The 19,619-nt window shown below is 44.4% G+C and overlaps 9 protein-coding genes across 9 annotated transcripts; 5 read left to right on the top strand and 4 right to left on the bottom strand.

Moving 5' to 3' along the window:
* Window positions 1–893: 893 nt before the first annotated feature.
* SAMD00019534_005260 (hypothetical protein) lies at window positions 894–1,307 on the bottom strand (the record flags this gene model as incomplete). The annotated part of the gene is made up of 2 exons (XM_012903959.1): window positions 894–1,029; window positions 1,096–1,307. 2 exons carry the CDS (start codon window positions 1,305–1,307, stop codon window positions 894–896), a joined length of 348 nt encoding a protein of 115 aa, XP_012759413.1.
* Window positions 1,308–1,638: 331 nt separating this feature from the next.
* Window positions 1,639–2,693, top strand: SAMD00019534_005270 (hypothetical protein; the record flags this gene model as incomplete). Its single annotated transcript, XM_012903960.1, has 3 exons — window positions 1,639–1,919; window positions 1,990–2,200; window positions 2,259–2,693. Coding segments are annotated over 3 exons (927 nt in total), but the record flags the coding sequence as incomplete, so codon positions are not given.
* Window positions 2,694–3,166: 473 nt separating this feature from the next.
* On the top strand, window positions 3,167–4,340 carry SAMD00019534_005280 (hypothetical protein; the record flags this gene model as incomplete). Its single annotated transcript, XM_012903961.1, has 3 exons — window positions 3,167–3,580; window positions 3,659–3,778; window positions 3,849–4,340. Coding segments are annotated over 3 exons (1,026 nt in total), but the record flags the coding sequence as incomplete, so codon positions are not given.
* Window positions 4,341–4,963: 623 nt separating this feature from the next.
* SAMD00019534_005290 (hypothetical protein) lies at window positions 4,964–6,476 on the top strand (the record flags this gene model as incomplete). Its single annotated transcript, XM_012903962.1, has 3 exons — window positions 4,964–5,155; window positions 5,233–5,535; window positions 5,628–6,476. Coding segments are annotated over 3 exons (1,344 nt in total), but the record flags the coding sequence as incomplete, so codon positions are not given.
* A 243-nt stretch (window positions 6,477–6,719) lies between these two features.
* Window positions 6,720–7,554, bottom strand: SAMD00019534_005300 (hypothetical protein; the record flags this gene model as incomplete). Its single annotated transcript, XM_012903963.1, has 4 exons — window positions 6,720–6,983; window positions 7,054–7,277; window positions 7,356–7,413; window positions 7,483–7,554. The coding sequence occupies 4 exons, from the start codon at window positions 7,552–7,554 to the stop codon at window positions 6,720–6,722; spliced, it is 618 nt and encodes a 205-aa protein (XP_012759417.1).
* Window positions 7,555–7,927: 373 nt separating this feature from the next.
* On the top strand, window positions 7,928–8,549 carry SAMD00019534_005310 (hypothetical protein; the record flags this gene model as incomplete). The annotated part of the gene is made up of 2 exons (XM_012903964.1): window positions 7,928–8,125; window positions 8,196–8,549. Coding segments are annotated over 2 exons (552 nt in total), but the record flags the coding sequence as incomplete, so codon positions are not given.
* Window positions 8,550–12,379: 3,830 nt separating this feature from the next.
* On the bottom strand, window positions 12,380–15,650 carry SAMD00019534_005320 (hypothetical protein; the record flags this gene model as incomplete). Its single annotated transcript, XM_012903965.1, has 3 exons — window positions 12,380–13,394; window positions 13,513–15,390; window positions 15,490–15,650. 3 exons carry the CDS (start codon window positions 15,648–15,650, stop codon window positions 12,380–12,382), a joined length of 3,054 nt encoding a protein of 1,017 aa, XP_012759419.1.
* Window positions 15,651–16,157: 507 nt separating this feature from the next.
* On the bottom strand, window positions 16,158–17,917 carry SAMD00019534_005330 (hypothetical protein; the record flags this gene model as incomplete). The annotated part of the gene is made up of 3 exons (XM_012903966.1): window positions 16,158–17,012; window positions 17,094–17,629; window positions 17,710–17,917. The coding sequence occupies 3 exons, from the start codon at window positions 17,915–17,917 to the stop codon at window positions 16,158–16,160; spliced, it is 1,599 nt and encodes a 532-aa protein (XP_012759420.1).
* A 594-nt stretch (window positions 17,918–18,511) lies between these two features.
* SAMD00019534_005340 (hypothetical protein) lies at window positions 18,512–19,134 on the top strand (the record flags this gene model as incomplete). The annotated part of the gene is made up of 2 exons (XM_012903967.1): window positions 18,512–18,516; window positions 18,723–19,134. Coding segments are annotated over 2 exons (417 nt in total), but the record flags the coding sequence as incomplete, so codon positions are not given.
* Window positions 19,135–19,619: the final 485 nt, after the last annotated feature.

Raw genomic sequence — 19,619 nt, forward strand, 5'->3', positions numbered from 1 at the left:
TACTTGCATATGAATTTATAAAGAGGTAGAGGATCTGAATTGTTATTATTATACTCTGGTTCACCAACTACTGGACCTATAAGATTGAATTCCAGGACTAAAGTTTCAAAGTATGATCCATTGGCATTGAGTAGTGTGTCCAATGAGGTCTTGAAATTGATACCACCGACATCCAATGTAACAGGGGATGATACTTGTGTCCTCTCTATTGTTGGTAAGAGCTCTTGGAATTTCCTCAATCTCTCTTCTCGTAGTTTGTCTTTTTCTTCGATCTCGGTTGTCTTCTCTTTAATAACCTTCTCAAAGTCATTTACAACTGACTCCAATTGTTTTAAATATAACTTAGCCTCCTCCATTCTAACTTGGAAAAGAAATATGTTTTTGATTTATTATATTTAGTATCTGGTCAAAGTTTTAAATGGAAAGGAGCCTTCTTTAATTCAAATATATACTTAATTATTATCTATCTAGTTATATATATATATATATGGACAGCAATACACAAGTAATAAAGGATGTATGAACCCTTGCCAAACAATCAATTTCAAATACACTTGAGGAATTCAAGTTGGGACTAGAGTATAAGGATGAATTGGATGATAGACAAAGATCAGAACCAAAGAAATATCGTGTATCTAAACCAATCTACTCAATTTACAATGATTCAAATTCTGGTCCAGCCTTTGGTCTAAATGATATATATATTAGTAACAACAGCAACGCCAACAGTAGTTCATTTCAGTCAAGACAAGCATACAATGACTCTATTCGACCAGAATTCACTTCTTTTGCATCCACCAGATACTTCCAGGTGACAGATATAGAGGTATTCAAACTAATTGTCAGATCATAACAAAGTTAAAACAATTAAATTCTATGTTCCATTATAATGACTAATTTACAAGAGCATCCATGCCTTGAATACCATAGAATGATATCTCCTCCTTCAATATTGGTTTGATATTTGTTGGTATAACTACTGGTATACCTCTCATAAAATTGAGAATGTATCTAAAGTGTGTTCCATCTCTGTATGAACATTGAATTAGTATATCAATCAATTAATGTCAATCAATACTAATTTGTGATACTTACCTATCAATGAATTGATAGAGTGCAGAGTCTGTTTGTTGTTCATTCTCATCATCACCAACAGTCTCTGATAAACGATTCATCATATTTTGTACTAATATCTCAAAGTATGATCCTTTGGCATTGAGCAGTGTCTCCTTTGAGGTCTTGAACTGTATGCCACCAACGTCCAATGTAATTGGCGATGACACTTGAGTCTTCTCCAACGAAGGCATTAGTTCTTGGAATTTCTTCAATCTATCTTCTCTCAACTTGTCTGTCTCCTCAATTTCTTCGTTCTTCTCCTTTGTAACCTTTTCAAAGTCATTTACAATTATCTCTAACTGTTTCATATATTCCTTTACTTCTTCCATTGTATAGTAGTATTTTAGTATGTATATATATAATGATGATTGATGGATAGATTGAATGAATGAGAGTGTTGGGTTCAAATTAAACCCAAGATGAGTTTTCCACTCACTCATTCCAACAATCAATCACTCACTCATTCAATCAATCACTCCTCCATTCATTCAATTATTACTTATATAGTATATATCAATTAGAATGTATAATAATTATAATATACGTTTTACGGATGCTTGTGATAACGTACTCGCATCAATAGAAAAGGCTGTGAAGGAGTTCAATGAATCACATGAACCAAAGAAGGATGACTTGGATGATGGACAATCATCCATTGTTATATTGGATGTTGGTGGAACAGTGTTCAAGACGGAGATCAAGACATTGAGATCAGTGAAAGGGTCATACTTTGACCTGATGTTCTCCAAGAGTTACAAGCCTAAGATCATGGATGGTACAACAAACACATACTTCATTGATAGGTATGTTCCTGAAGTGAGTCTTCAATTTGCTCCATTGTTACTAATATGTATACAAATTATATCTTCCAAGGGATGGTACTCACTTCATGTATATATTGAACCATCTAAGAGGAAACAAGTTGGTAGTACCCAATGATTTGATTAATTGTGTAGAGGAAGAGATGAGATTCTACTCAATCAAACCTACAGCACCAGAGAGTATTATGATTACTTCTAATCAACAAAGAATAGTTTTGGATTGGTGCAATAACAAGTACTCAAAGATGAAACTTATGTACAGAGTATGATTATGAACATGATGATCTATTGAGTTTCCTTAATTAACCTTACATGTATCAGGCCACCAGAGATGGATTTGGTGCAAGCATGTTCCACCAGAAGTGTGACAACAATGGTCCGACTGTGTCTATCATCAAATCAACCGATGGAAGTATATTTGGAGGAAAGACAGATACCAATTGGTCAAGCCCTTCAGCTGGGACATATGGAGTTGATCCCAATGCATTCTTGTTCTCTCTGGTGAATAGTCGAAGAAATTCTGAACCAGTTAAATATCCATGCTCCAGCAGTACCTGCTCGACTTACAACAATCCACCTTATGGACCAACTTTTGGAGGCGGCCATGACATACATGTCTCTGACAACAGCAACCTCAACCAAGGATCTTACCAAAACTTCCCTTACTCATACTCTGGCACAACTGTACATGGCAGCACCACATTTGCATCCACCAAAAACTTCACAGTTGCAGAGATAGAGGTATTCCAACTTGTCTAGTTACATTGACTTGTCTCAATGTAACTGTTATCTCTTTTGACATCAGTGATAAGGTCATAGTGTTTGAATAATGACGCAATGGGACTTTCTCCCAAACCCAGGCCAATTCATAGACTTGAGTCGATCTACACGATCCACAATTAATTGAAATAAATCAAAATGTGTGGGTTATAGGTGGTGTGTGGTGTCAACAAATAATAACATACACACAACAACTTCCACCACACATACATTGAAGTTGATTCATTTACACACACTTTACGTCTCGTCACTATCATTCTCCGCATTCACATATATTCTATTCATACAGATACTACCTATATATCTATAACAACATATATTCATACAACTGTTACAAATAAATACACAAATATAACATATAACATAAACAATGGATAACTTCAAAACATCATTTGCCAGGACCAAGCAGAAGTTGATGTCAAAGACTGGACAGTCAGACGAAACTATCGATGTCACTTATCACTATGAGAAGGAGAAGGTGCTCTCTGTGGAGGAGCGTCTATTGCGCAATTCAAAAGAACTCAAAGAAGATTATCGATCTCCACAAGGACCTCGAGAAGACGATGGCCGATATATCAGCCGACACTTGCGACCTCTACGAAGCCACCGACCCCCTGTTCACACCAGGCAGTCAGATCAAGGAGGTGTCGCAGTCGAACGATGCCCATCGCAAGACCTACGAGGAGCGCATGAATGAGAGCTTCCACAAGCCCCTGGCCGAGTACATTTCACAGTTCAAGGAGGTCAAGAAGAGAATGGAGGAGCTCACAACTCGAAAGGTTGATATGGATCGTTACAAGAATGAGTTGGGCAAGCTACGTGAGAAGGCTACCTCTAGCACATCAAAGAATAAGTTGGGACCAGTATGTATTAGCAGCAGTAAGTTCATTGTGCATGTGTGACCTGTGACTAACAACTTTACTTGTTCCAATTAACAATAGACTGAAGAGAAATATAGAATATGTAAAGAGGGATATGATGCCCTGCACGCAGAGTTGGTCAGAGACCTTCCCATACTGTTCGAGGACAAGAACGTGTACTTTAGATTCCTCTTGGCAGCTGTATGTGTATAAACACCACCTTCCCCTCCTCATGACGCCACTCTAACATATACTCATTCACTCATTATAGTTGATCAAATCACAAGAGGAACTTTATAAAGGTATCGCTCATGATTGGAGCCATCTTCCAGGCATGGTGGCACAGATCAATGATCAATCGGGCAAGGATCATCCACATGTGATTACTCCTCCAACACACTCGTCAGCATCGATAAACATTAGAGATGATCCAGCGTTCAAGGCCAACGCCTCTATCAAAACCAAGTCGACACCAGAGTACTCCACGGCGTCTGGCCCACTGGTCAAGGACATCAAGGAGGTGCGTCAGCCGGGCGAGGGTCCGGGCAGTCTGGGCACCGTCACCTCGGCCAACCCCGCCTACCAGCACGCCAACACTGGTCAGGTCAAGGCCACGGCCATCTACGACTTTACAGGCATTGATTCGACAGAGCTCACATTCAAGACTGGCGATCAGATCACCATCTTCAAGATGGATGGTGAGTGGTGGGAAGGAGAGATACATGGTCAGCGTGGTCTAGTTCCAGCCAACTATGTAAAGATATAAGGTAGTGTTGTAGTGTGAGTCTCTACCTCCTTCCTCTGTTCATTCATTTATATATAAATATAATCACCCTAACTAGTATTATAATACATAAATACAACCCTAGCTAATTACATGTATACTACTTTGTTGTTATTAGTGTTTCGGACCATTGAACAATAATAATGGATATTTAGAGATGTAAGTTAGGACGCGGATGTGTATGTTCATGATATCATGGTATTGGGTAAAACCCAACAACAACAACAATCAATGGACCACATGATCATGTTTCTATCTCATTACCAGTATTTACCCCAACATTAACAAATAATATCTGTTTGGATGGTATCGAGCAAAATTGAAAAATCAACTCCATTTGCAGGGCGTCCTCCAGAAGACCAAGGACAACTGATTGATCTATCACACCCACTCCATCACCCACACACCCACATACCGACACTCACACACATAACCAATCGCTTCATTCAAATCATCTCAACAACAACAATGGTATCACGATTGTTGTCAACAACAACAAACAAACAATACTATCTATTCTATTCTATTCTATCAACAACATCAACCAATAACAATCATTAGTATACGTAATAATATTATTAATTGTATAAAGTTCAATATCAATGGCTACGATGGATGGTGAACACACAGATATATTGGCAGTCAATTGTCATCCAGATGACAACGAGGCAACACCATTGCTGGTTGACGACAGTGATGACAGCAAGAGACCATTAAGAGACAAGAACCTTTACAATATCATCATCCTTGGTATTGCATTCTGTGTCATGTTCACTGCCTTCTCGCCAACTCAAGTATGTTGTTGTGTTTGATTGATCGATCAAGTCATATGACACTACATCACTAACTAACGCTTGTTCGATCAATGTAGAACTTGGAGACTACTATTAATCAGACAATGGGATCGGACTCGTTGTCTATATTATACGCATGTCTGTCAGTGTCAAACTTTGTATCGCCATTGATTGTGTTAAAGCTCGGTGAGAAGCTCTCTTTGATCCTTGGTACTGTTACCTATGTCACCTACATTGCTGCCAACATCTATACAAATGCAGGCATCCTATATCCAGCCTCTGCACTACTTGGATTTGGTGCTGCTGTTCTCTGGACTGCCGAAGGTGCCTTTGTCATTCGTTGTTCCAACGAGAAGACCCTTGGATTCCACACTGGACTGGTATGTATCCATGTCATGGACCGCCCGACCCTCATCAGTGGAATGGATCCTAACCCAATCCACCATTGGAATCATTCCAATCATTCAATTAGTTCTTTGCCTTGTTCCAAGTCAATCAGATCATTGGTAACCTTGGAACTGCCCAACTTCTCAAGGCATACTCGGACAGGACTCTGTTCATCATCTTGACAATTGCTTGTGCATCGTCAATCTTGATCTTCTTGTTGATTGGAAACCCAGGCTCAAAGAAGAATGATAAGGCAAAGGAGGCCATGCCATTCCAGGACAGACTGTTGATGACATTCAGTATCCTGAAGGAGAGACCTGTACAAATGTTGATCATTGCTCTGCTGTACAGTGGTATGAGCCAGGCCTTCTTCTTTGGCGCATTCCCACCATTGATCGGCAAGGAGATGATGGGCTACGTCATGACCGTGTTTGGTGTGTGCGATGCGCTGGGCTCGGTGTTCATCGGCAAGTTGTCAGACATCATTGGCAGGAAGTCACTGATCATCGTTGCCACCATGGCCTGCATGGGCGGTACCATCTTCTCATACATCATCGACTATCACATCTCGGAGCACAAGGTCATCCTGTACGGAGTCTGTGCCGGTCTGATGGGTATCGCCGACGCTGGCTACAACACGCTGCTCTACTCATTGCTGGGCACACTCTACCCCACCAAGGGTGAGTCTGCCGCCGCCGTCTTCAAGTTTGTCCAGGCCATCGCCTCGGCCGCAGCATTCCTCTACGGACCACATGTCAACTACATCCAGAACGTCATCATTGTCAACTCATTCGTCGTTCCATCATGTCTGCTCTACATTGCCATCGAAGTACTCTATGCGCCAAAGAAGGCTGTACAGAGTGAGGTCACCGTCCAATATGTTGAGCCAGTCTTCCAGAGCACTGTCCAAAAGTCGACTGTTGGTCCAGATATCTAAGCCCCTTCATCTTCTTCTTCTCAACTTCCTCCCCAACCCTGTCGACATCGACTTTAGATGTCTATTGCACAACATCCTGACCGGCAAAAGGCAATGGATATAAGATAGGATAAGAGGAGTTACAATACAACATATCGGGTGGTCGATATGATATGTCTAAACTATTATTATTATATACATTAATGATTGATCGTTTGTCGTCTTTGGTCGCTTGTCGTCTAGGAGTGGAGTGGAGCGGATTTAGAAGTCCAGGTACTCCATGTTGGGATCGATCTGGAAGTTTCTGTTGAAGTCATCTCTAGTGATGTTCCATTTCTTGTCGCAGTAGGCTCTAAGTGCGTCGATGTTGTCAGTGTTCCTGTTGGCAGCGGTAACAGCCACTGTCAACTCCTTCTTCATCAACTCTATAGTCTCAACATCAGCAAAGTTGGCCAACTCCTCCTTCAACTGTGCCTCCCTATCCTTTAACTCTTGAAGTTGTGCAAGTTTCTTTGTTCTCTCATCCTGTTATTCAACCAGTTCATTGTTAGTACTTGATTCATTGATTGATTGAAGGACAATGGGATATACATACAGTTGGCTCTCTACCTATCTTCAATGATTCTATACGCTCGCGCTCTTTCTCTATCTTTGCTTTGGCATCGGCGACACCCTTTTGTAACTCTTCCTTTTGGTTCAACAATTGATTCAGTTCGAATGAAGGGAATGACCAATAGAAGTTGGATGATCCAAGCTTATCAGTCTGAACAACGCCATCATCTACCAAACTCTTTAAAGTTTCTTTGACCTGTATCATATCTATATTGTTTGTCAACGAGTTAGTCGTCAGTCAGTTGGTCGGTCTATCATCCAATAGTTAGTGTGATTCAAACATACTCATTCCACATGCCTCAGAGGCGGATTGTTCAACATCTTTAGCCGAGTAGACATCTGCCTATATTGCCATAAAACAGATTGATTGATTAGTCACGGATACATGAGTCATCTTGTTGATTATACATACTGTTTCATGAAAGAACTTCTTTAGCTTCTCTCTCTTCTCCTCCTCTGATAATCCCTTTCTTCTTGTTGACATTTTATTCTTGTGTGTATATGTTATGTTATGTGTCTATGTATGGTTCTGAACTTTGAACTTTCCATTATCCAATATTATCTCTCTTCAAATCGTGTCTTCTTAGAATTTACACTTTTTTGAGAACTTACAAAGGGTTGAGAGAGTTGATTTTTGTTCTTCTCTCAAAAGGTGGGTGGTGGACAACATGAGGTACTGTGCACTCAACAAACCTTGTCAAACCCGCTTCGTGGTCATTCTCAAGTCGACACTACCACGACATTGTTCAACATCGATGTATAAATGGTTGTTGTACAACAACGACTATAATATGCAACAATGAGATCGAGTTCATTACAACATAAACATAAACGAATCACACAATCAAACAATCAACATGGGTAACATCATAGCAAGAATATGGAGTCTGTTCGATTCTCATGTACAACACAAGATATTGATGGTTGGACTTGATGCTGCTGGAAAGACAACATTACTATATCGCATGAAGCTAGGTGAGGTCGTTACAACAATCCCAACAATTGGCTTCAATGTTGAGACAATCAAATACAAGAATATATCATTCGATGTTTGGGTATGTTGTTCGCAAGCGATTTATCATTTAACTTGTTTGTTGTATTGACTGACCAATATCCAATACATAGGACCTTTGTGGACAAGATAGGATCAGAGCATTGGCAATTCATTACTATCCTACTACAACTGGTATAATATTGGTGTTGGATTCATGTGATGTTGAACGTTTACCAGATGTAAAGGAACAGTTGGAACGTCTGTCTTTGGCCACAGAGTTGATAGATGTACCATTCCTGATACTTTGTAACAAGCAAGACCTACCTCATTCATTGACAATGGCAGAGATCACCGACAAACTATCCTTGAACTACATATTAAGAAACAGGAGATGGTACTGTCAGTCCATCGTTGCACTGACCCTCGAGGGTGTCTACGAAGGCTTTGACTGGCTCGCAAATGAGCTGCGGACCAACCCTCCCAAGAAGTGATCAATCAATCAATCACTCATTCCATGTGTATATATAAAGTAATATCAAAGAACTCGCGGAGTTTATTATTATCATTATCTCTTCTTGAGCAGGGGACGGACGTTGCCAAGGAAGATCTTGAGCGCTGGGAGGAAGTTGTCCTTGGATCTGCGACTGGATGGATCGAATGATTGCAAAAGGAGCTCAACGTGTCCACGGATACGTCCTTGAATCGATGGATCTTGGAGTTGGATGAGCTCGCCAACCTTGGAAGTCAGTCCCTCTGGATGAAGAGCGATCAGCTCTACAAAGGTCGTTGGAGGCAGAGTACAACAACTCATCCATATTGAACTCGTGCATCAATAAGAAGTTGATCATGGCGCCAATCAATCTAGTCACAACGGTCATATCCACATTGATGTTCTTCTCCTTCATGCCCGCCAAGTATTGGGAAATTGCTGTGATTGAATCCAAAGAGTTCTTGGCAATCTCAGAGTCGTAGCTAAGTGTGATTTTGGCGCGACATGGTAAGTGGACTGGACTGGATATTGATTGATTGAATGAATACATACTGTGTGATACCATTCTCAATGAGTGACATGAGGGTGTTGGAGATGTCGGGTGGGAATTGAGAGAGCTCGATAGAGTCTGAGGAGTAGAGGTGGTAGATGATGGAGAATAGACGGTTGGCAAGCTTGGAGTATTGCAACAGTCCATGGCTGGTGATACATGGTACAGTGACAGAGACGCCACAGAACGCTGCGTGTGTCACTAGATCGGTGATCACTGTCGATGATCCTCTCTGTTGTATGGTCACTAGATTATTCATTATGCTGAGCAACATTCTGATCTTATCATATTGTTCTTTGTTATCAATATTGCTCTTGTTTGTTACACTCATTGTCTGTTTGACCACTGTCTGGAACAGTTCCACCATCGCCTGTAAGATTATCTTTGATCTCTCCTCTGTTTGATTGATCCAATGATTGAGTTAGTATGATTGGAATAATTCCAGTGAGAGTGGATGGGACTGGGAACATACCATCGATCAACTCTTGATGTCCTACAAGACTCTTGAATATTCTGAGAATGAGAATGACCATGTCTTGATTGTGGCTGTACAATGGGATGAGTGAGACCAGTGACTTGGAGTACTTGAGCATCAGTTCGAATGCGAGTAGTTGATTGGGCTGCGCATCCTCTTGGTCAAAGACTGATTCGGGCACACGCACAATACCTCGCAGTCGCTCCAATAGTATGTATAGGTTCTCCTTGATGGATGGATCGTGCGCTATCTGTGCAAAGTCAGTGCGCTGGAACAGCTTGTCCAGGGGCTCCGACACCATCTTTGACAGATGACCAAAGTAGGCCTGTTGCTCTGGTCCATTGATTTTGTAGACCACTCTGGTGAAGCCCTCAAACAGGCGCTCCTGAATGAAGGGTGCCAGCTTGTCTACGCCCGACCTGAGGAAGAAGAGGTCGCCCCAGTAGCTCGACTGCACGAGATACTTGACCGCGTGGGTGTTGAGACAGAGGTTCTTGAAGAGCTCGCAGGTCTCGCGCATGACATCGTGCTCGCCCGACCAGAACTGGAAGTTGATCATTATCTTCATCAACAGGTGATGTGTGATGCCAATCACTGACTGCTCCTGGCAGTAGGCCTCAGCCAGCTTGGGGCTGAGATGGATGTTGATGTCGGATGATGGCATGAGATAGACCAGGGACCAATGAGCCAAGAACCACATGGAGGTCTCTGCAATGAGTGGTGAGAGACGATCGGTGCTCTTGTAGTGCTGAAGCACCTGCACCTCAAACTCGAGCGCGTAGCGTATGATGGCGTTTGTCAGTTCGATGATTGAGTCTGTGGGATGGCCATGTTGATGTTGCTCGAATGAGAACTTCTCGACCTCGATGGGGATGGCTGAGATGCTCTGCTCGTCTGAGTCAAAGAGCAGGTGACCAGACAGCAATATTAACCAATGAAGTGTTTCGAATGACCTATGATCTCCATTCTTCTTTAACTGCTCAATCGTATTATTGACCTCATTCCTAAGTAAATCCATTGAGCTTCCAGCACTAATCCTTCCAACATATGCGATCAACTTGAGCTGTTCATTATACTTGTTCTTGTCCTCCTCCAACTCTGTTTGTTTGATTGATTGATTGAATGAGTGAGTGTGAGGGCACAATGGACATTCGAGGTACTTACCATTGTCAGCTGCAGAGTCATCTTGTTGTAGTTCGATCAGGGACAGCTCGATCCTTGTCTTGACGTATGAGTGATAGATGTGCTCTGAGCACTTCTTGAGAACGGCGTAGAGCTTGTCAAAGTCCTCCAAGAGGACATTCTTCTTTTGCATGATGAGTGTCTCGGCATCGGCCAGCAGACCAACCCAAGCCCGAACCAAGAGTCCAAAGAACTCATTCTCCAGCTCGTTCTCGAGGTCGTCCTCACCGCTCTCGATGGTCGCCTTCATGAATCGCAATGAGGACAGTGTGTACTTGGTGAGGTTCTCGAGGAAGGCGGACGACTGCTCAAATGGAATCTGGGCAATGACCTGGAACTTGAAGTTGCTGCACAGACACTGCAGCAGGTTCGAGAGATCCTCTACCTCGCTCCAGTTGTTGCCGTGCATCGACTCGACGGAGAGGTGCAGCAGCGGCGTGACGCAACTCAGCAGAGTGCTGAGGTATGTCGTGCACCTTTCGTTGTTCTTGATCAACGGACCGTTGAGGCTGGCCAGGCGAGTCATGGCGACGCGCAGCGTATGTGATATCTCGCGATGCGACTTGACATGTGGGTACAAGTCGAACACGAGGCTGAAGAGTACTGGCGAGTCGAACACTGATGCCCAAGTCTCGGGTGGGCGAAGCTGATCGTGAGACCTGTTGAAGTCAGAGATGAAAGCGAGCGCCGATGAGTCTCTGTCCACGAAGCGCCACTCGAGCACGTCCCCAAAGAGCATGAGCGACTTGTGAATGAGGTGCACGGATTCGTCAGAGAGATGCTGTTGCTTTTCGATCATCGACTTGAAGTTGACGAGCACCGCCACGATGTTGTGGAAGATGGGCTGCAGGAAGCTGTATTGGAATGATACCAGACACTTCTGATGAACGTCCCATGTCTGCTGCATCTGTGATGACTTGGGTGACGAGGAGAACTCCACCATCATTGACGAGAGCACGCCAATGCCCACCTCGAGACACTTTGAGTCGGTGGACGACAGCAGCGACATCATGTGATCTGTGACGATCTCGCGGATGGGCTTGTTCGCGTCGAGATAGGTTTCGTCGTCGAGCCACGCACGCTTGCACACGACGGCCAGCGTGTTGTAGCTCTGGTTCTTGGTCGACGTCGGCATACCAAAGCGCGACATGACATAGCCCATGAGTTGGCCGACGATCATCCATCGTGTCTGTGAATCGAGTGCAGCCCACTCGCGTATCACCGCGTCTCTTATAGTGGACAGCGTGTAGAAGTGTGCCAGCGGCGAGGTTGAATGCGCGAGCACAGCAATGCACAGATCATAAGGGTTCTTCATCTGATTGAAGCGGATGATGAACTGCTCTGCCTGAGTGCGTGCCTCCTGCACATGCGACTGCAGTTCATTGCATGCCTTCTCGATCTGACTGATCGCTTGTTGATGATTTTGTATTTGTTGCTGTTGATCCATGCGAGTTTATGAAAGAGAATGAATGAATGAGTGAGTACGTGGGTCAATGAAGTTGTCTTTGTCGCGTTCACTCCCTCACTGATTCACACTTTGATTGATTGATCATTCTTAGAATGAATGAATGATTGAGTGATACACGGACGATGGTATTGTTTCCAAAGGCCTCAGCACTTAGGCCTGAAGCTGAAGATCGGATGTGTCACTGTCCTCGACGGACAGGGACATCCTCTCCTTGATAAAGTTCTTTATTTCGGTGGGCAATGGCTTGGGCTCGGCTTGCAACGTGGTCTTGAACTTACACTTGAGGACATTATGATCGTTCACTGTCTTGTTGGCCTCGGTGACAATGGCCTCAACCTCATTGTCCATCTGTAGCCTGGACGAATTGGCCATCTTAAATATACGGATAACCTCCTTGTCGTTATGGCAGCAGGACAGGGCGATCTTGAGCGTCTCGAGCTGCTGCGACGTGAAGAAGTTGGGCTGCGTCGCGTACTTGATGATGATGCTGTCCATGTTGGCGCGCTTCAGACACTTGAACAGCTCGGTGTAGAAGATGGCCGTCGAGATGCCGTTCTTGATGCACATCTTCTTGATGCTGAGCCACATGGTCAGGTTGATGCTAGGTGGCATGGGGAATCGGTTCGCGTATATCTCCATGGCCAGCGGTATCGTGTGTCGGTTGACCATTTCCTTCTGTTGCGCCTCGCGCAGCAGGCCGAGCGCAGACTCGTACGAGCCCTCCTTGATCAGACCCAGTATCTGGATATTGACGAGGTTGTCGGGGATGCGCATGCTGGTCGAGTGATAGTATCTGTACAGATCCTCGGCGATGGCGGGCACTTCGTTGCGCTCCAGGTAGGTCTTGAGGAAGAATTGGATCGAGTTGATGGACAATGACGAGTTGCACAGCACGATGGAGCGGACCACACTCTGCGCCAGCTCCAGCTCGCCGCGGTGCGTCAGGCCATAGATGAGCGAGTTGCGGATCGAGCTAGAGTTGGTGTAGATCGTGGCGTCGCCTGGATGGTTCATGATCTCGGTGATGCAGCGCACCACATTGAACTTGGCCATCACTGAGAGATACATGCCCTCAAAGATTGAAGGCACATAGGGTTGTTGGCGCATGTGGTCGACGAACGCCTGGAACTTGGCCGTGCCCAGGCTAAAGTTCAACTCTAGGATGCTGTAGCAGAGCGCCGGCGTCGTGGTAAAGCCGATCTTTAGCAGGCGCTCATAGTATATCGGGGCGTTGACGTGGTCCTTGGCGTCCGCCAGCTTCTTGGTCAGATAGGAGTACGTACTGCTGTCCACGGGGAAGCCGCTGGCCTCCCATGGCGTCCAGCTCCTGCATCGCCTGCTTGAATAACTTGCGGTCCACCAACGTGGTCATGCGCATGCGGAACGAGATGGGCGACTCCTTGATGATGTCCTTGAACGAGCTCGCCTTTTGCTTCTGAACCACGTAGTCCTTGACGTCGATGTCATCGCTCTGCTCGTCGCGCTCCTGTCGCTCGCGCTTCTTCTGCTCCTCCTCCTCGCGTTGCTTCTCCGCCTGCGCCGGGTCGGGCTGTGGTTGCTGCTTCTGGCGATTGAGCTGGATGAGGCGGTCCATGGTGATCTTCTCCTTGCGACTGCCCTGCTCGCCCGAGTTGTCTCGATTGCCGCTGCTATAGAACTTCTTGAAGTGGTGGTGAATCTTGATGCGCGACTCGTTGTCTGGGTACACCTTGTGTTGCACCATCATGTTCTCCCAGTACTGCGCAATGTTGGTCTCGCCTCTGATCGTATGGTATGTGATGAACAGGAGCAGCGGGTAGGAGAGCGTGAGCGTGCGGCCGCGCTGCATCTTGGCCATGCTGAGACGCTGCTCGAACCACTCGAGCGCGCGCTCATAGTTGTCAAAGAACAGGTAGATCTCGATGATCTGGTCGTATGTAATCTCGCGGAAGCGAGTGTCCTGCGATTGCAGCTTGTGGCGGTAGTAGCCCGCCTGCAGGTTCATCATCTGGTTAAAGACCAGGATCGAGGCGTACGACGATGCCGTCAGCAGGTTGTTGTTGATGATCTCGTTGATCAGCACCTTGACATGCTCGACGGCGCCGTGCGTGAGGTAGAAGCGCAGCACGTTGCTAAAGACCTCGACCTGCGGCAGGATGCCGTTGGTGCGCATCTTCTCCATCCAGTGGTGGCAGTCGGCCACGTTGCCCGAGTAGATGGCCATATGCACCAATGGCGAGTACGTGGCGGCATTTGGCGTCATGCCGCTCTTGAGCAGGTTCTCGTAGAGACGCTGACACACCTGCGGGTTGCGGAACTTGGAGAACAGGTTCAGCGCAATGTTGTACATCTCGAGCGTGTAGATGTTGTTGTTCTCGAGGTAGTCCAGCATGTTGGACAGCTGGTCGAAACGCTTGCCCACGATCAGCACGCGCAGCAGCGCGCCCAGGATCTTGGGCGATTTCTTGAACGAGGTGTAGTCGCGCACGGCGTAGAGATAGAAGTCGATGGCGGCCTTGAGGTCGCGCTTGTCCGAGTATATCTCGATGATGCGCGAGACCGTCTCCTCGTACGGCGTGACGCCCAGCTGATTCATCTGGCGCCAGAACTGTCTGAGCAGGTCGAAGCGCCCGCTATTGGCCAGTCCCACAAACAGACTGTTGTAGGTGAGTGCCGATGGCGTGCCCAAGTCGCGCACTATCTCGTCGTAGTGCGAGAAGGCCGTCTGGAACGTGTCCTCGTGTGACAGGAAGATTCCGATGAGAAGCGCGTTGATCTTCTCGTTGCGCGCAATGCCCTTGCTCTGCATATCGCCGATCAGCTGATTGACCGTCGTCAGGGTCTTGCTGTAGCAGCGGATCAGATCAAAGTAGGTGTCGATGTTGGCCGCCACGCCCGTCTGATTCATCTCGCGGTATAACTGGTAGACCTCGCGAGTGCGGCCCAGACTGATGTTCATGCCAATCGCCAAGTTGAACGTGTCGACATTCATCTCCAAATTAGCCTTGCGCATGTACTTGAGCAGTTGAGCAAAGTCATTGGAGTGCATATATCTCTTAAAGTACGCCAAGAACACATTATATATTGGTACTTCAAGACAGTTCATCGATGTGATCCACTTCAAAACACTATTCATAACGTTATACTGATGGTAGTGAGGCTTTGTGATCTCCTGTCCAACTCTTCATTCATTCATTTATCGATGTGATTGATTGATTGAGTGATTGATTGAGTGAGTGAGTGATTCACGAGTATCCCAGCCACTTGATATCATATCTTACATGCTCCAGTCGACCTTGCTATTGATTGTAAAGGTGTTGCTAAAGTGATCTTGTAGTTGATCCTCGGTCATGTTGTCAAAGGGTGATGCCTCAGCTGCCAGTTGGTTGATCGCTTCAGTCTCTTCAGTCAACTCTTCCAATTGCTCCTCAATAGCATCCATGCTAAATGATGCATCGAGCGCACTAGATGTACTATTACTATTTATCGATCCTGACTTGTTTGGAAACTGTTCTTCTGTCGTTGTTGTATCTTGTGTATTCGTCGTTGTTGTCGTAGTTGTCGTCGTTGATGTGGAGTACCTCCGACTACTACTATTGTTATGTAATGACTGTGTATATAATATATTACTGCTACTGCTACTACTACTATTATGTCGTATGCGTAGTTGTTGTGTACAAAGATGTATGTAGTTATGATGATGATGATGATGTGATATGAATGAAGTGACTGATGTACATAGTGCTCTGCCACCTTTCAGTGTCAATAGACCATTCATCTTTCTTCTTCTCTGTTGTGTTGTTGTAACAATCCCTTGAATGAACTCTGATCTGACCCTGTTCAAGTCGAGTCGCGTCCACAGGACCATCAGATTTTTGAAGTTTGGAAACATGTCCCATAATGCCAATGCATTCACTTTATTACAAGTTTGATGTTATTACAATATATTCTAATCAGCAGCCACTTGATCTTGTAGCCTCTTAAGGTCCTGATCATCATTACCACCATCATTACTATTCTCTGAGGCTGAGACTGAGACTGGGGAGGAAGAGGAGGAGGCGGACTGCGCGGCTGCGATTTTGCCGCCACCCTCAGTCAGAGCCTTGATGGCGAATGCCTTGGCACTGCCCATTTGTAGATTGAGTGCAGTGTTTACGACGTCCTTGCTGATGTTGAGTGTGTCGTGTGTTAGATTGGCCATGTGTTTGCCATAACGATGTTGTACCACGTCCACGGTTGTACCGGTGGCCTCTTCGACAATGGTCGACAATCCCTCGGACAGTGCACTGGATATTGATGATATGGCCTTGATTGATGTTGCTCCCAACTGTGTGGCCGCCTCCATTGTCGGGCTTGGACCGCCCTCGCCGCCAGCTGGCATCAAAGTCTTGATGCCACTGTATATTCCTGTGCCAACAACCTCGACCACCTCGGACAGCTTAGTGATTAGGTAGGATGAGCCCTTTGATGCGTATGGCGTGGCCGAGCGAATATATCCAATGGTGCCCGCGACCATTGGTGAGACGACTGTTGGCGAGTTGTTCCTTGCCAGTGTTGACTTGAGGTAGAATCCACCTCCGCGTAATCCAAGAGATATCATCGATGACGCTGCCATTATTCCATTCGTTAAATTCTGTCCGCCATTGTCAATGCTTGTTGACATTGACTTCATTGAGCGCACTGCAAAGCTTGGGCAGGTGTTGGTGTTGTTGCTACTCAGTGAGTCAGATGATGTTTGATCGGTTGTTTGATTGATGTTGCCATCAAGTGCTGTCGTGGGTGCCTCATCTTGTTGTTGTTGTTGCTGAAGTAGTTGTTGTTGTTGATGTAATACACCGAAACAACATATATTGTTTAACTTTGACTCGAATAGATTGATATATACATCGGGAATGTCAAAGGGCAACATTACTCCATAATAATAATCCTCCAGTTGTAATATATAGTTGCCACGTGCCACAAGGAATATGGGTGTCTCGCGTGCCAATGGGAATCGGATGTCAACCTCTCGATTCGTATCAGTATCAATTGTTATCAAATGATCCAGTGATCGATTGAGATTGATCCCATCATCATGACTGATTCCAATTGTTGTTGTTGTTGTGTCGATGACCAAGTCAGATGGTGAGGTCACTTTCAACTCTAGTATATGCAACAGGTCTGATGCTCGCAGGAGATGTAGCTCGCCCACTCCAACAGTCTGTCTCTCTACACTCTGTTCATAGTCATGTGTTTGTTTCAAAAGGTCATGATGTACCCTCCATCTATACACAGTCACACGAGACAATGACAACAATGCCTCACAATCAGTGTTCTCCAATTGTTGATCCAACATGCTTGCCTTTGTCTGTATAATCTGATTCCTCGTCACAACCGAATACTCCAAGAAGTCTGCCAATCTATCGCATAATGTTGGGTCATCTAATGTATATGTCGTGGCGTGTCAGTTGATGTCCATTCATTCATTCATTCAATCATTCAATCATTGAACACAAACATACTCTTCAATATATTCTCAATGATCTCAATTGATGTGTTATATTGTTTGATTGCATAGTTGAACTTGTTATCAATTGCCAAGTCATTGAACTCTGAATGATGTGTATATATATCAACTTGTTGTATGAATGTATCAGTCTCTGCCTGTATTCTTCTACAATGATCAATCAATATCTCTACAGGTGAACTTAGATTATTTGATGTAATCATAGTTGTAGTGGTCGTTGTCGTCGTAGATGTAGTTGATGTTGTTGAACTGTCGTCCATGTTTGATTATTATTATTATAATTGAAAGATAGAGATAGATAAATGAGCAAAATGAATGAATATGTGACCTTTTGTTTTGTTTGAGTAATGTTGTTGCTTTGATAGTGGCTTTGCATTGCAAGATAATTACCCCCCTCCCAGGCAACCAACCTCCAACAAACCTCCGACATTCTTGGGAACACACACGCACATATTTGTACACAAAGTTAATTCTATCTTTGTTTGTAGATTAACCCCTATCATGTTATAAGTATGAATGCAAGTGAATCAACATCATCATTTACAATTACTTCTTTTAGATCTACATGTTTCCTTTTCGGGCAAAATGGAAGTCGACTCATGGTATTAGTAACGTTAAGAGTTAATTATTTTGAATTAAAATTAATTTTTAGAGATTAATGAAGTTGTGTGGGGGCAAGAGAGGTGCTGCGAGGGCTGCAGACCATCCCCTCAGGCGACTCTGACATTTGACTGTGTCAATGATCTGATACATCCAACATCGTTTGCTTCGTTCACATCACAGGGGATTCAATAACAATGAAGTATGTAGCTAGATAGGTCATGTCATCGGATGTGGATATTGGATACACACTTTGGCGATCAATTATTGGCTTAACTGTGTGGATACAAGACGAGCGACAAGATGATGATGATGATGATGACAGGATGACAGACATGACAGGACAGGATACAGGATACAACAGAACACATAGATTAACACAATTGATATGAATGAATGAATGAATAGGACTGGAATTTGCAACTTCTCCGAGTTCAAGATCTACCCAGCCAAGGGTATCAAGTACGTTCGTGGCGACTCAAAGACCTTCACGTTCATCAACGCCAAGAACGAGTCGTTGTTCTTCAGAAAGATCAATCCAAGAGATGTCCCCTGGACCTCTGTCTACCGCAGAATCAACAAGTCTGTGTCGGTTGAGACCAACACCAAGAAGAAGACCAAGAAGACCCAGAAGTTCGAGCGTTCGATCGTCGGTGCTTCGCTCGAGGTCATCAAGCAAAAGAGAGAGCAGAAGCCAGAGTTCCGTGCTGCTCAGCGTGAGGCTGCCTTGAGAGAGATCAAGGAAAAGAAGAAGGCTGCCGCCACCGCCAAGCCAGCTGCCAAGGCTGCCCCAAAGGCCAAGGTTGCTGCTGCCAAGAAGTAAACGCTGTCCGTAATCACACCTTCAGTTGTTCCCTTCCCCCCTTTGAATAAAGTATAATATTAATCAAAAATCTCCAACAACAATGTTAATTAATTAATTAATTGATTGGAATAGTTCATGGATGGTTAGTGATTGATTGAATAGTTGATGGACTGACCCAAATGATTACCAAAAGACAATTTGTTGACTTGTTAGTCGTCCTCTATCCATCTTCTACACTACTTCATTCCAGGTTGTATTTCCAGGATTAATTGATTATGATCACATTATCTTGGAATCAATGTAGATTAAGATGTTAATAACCAAGTTGTATATTGAACTAATAGTTTCATAATCATGATTTATTGATATAATATCATATTATATATCCTTATTCATTCATTCAATCAATCAATTATTAATTTGATGGATTGAGTAACGATACCAGAGAGTGGAGAATGTGTGAAAACGATTAATTTTATTTTTTGTTGTGTTAGAGGATG

Source organism: Acytostelium subglobosum (genome assembly GCF_000787575.1).
Source record: "Acytostelium subglobosum LB1 DNA, scaffold: scaffold1, whole genome shotgun sequence".
In the NCBI taxonomy this organism is placed as follows: domain Eukaryota; phylum Evosea; class Eumycetozoa; order Acytosteliales; family Acytosteliaceae; genus Acytostelium; species Acytostelium subglobosum.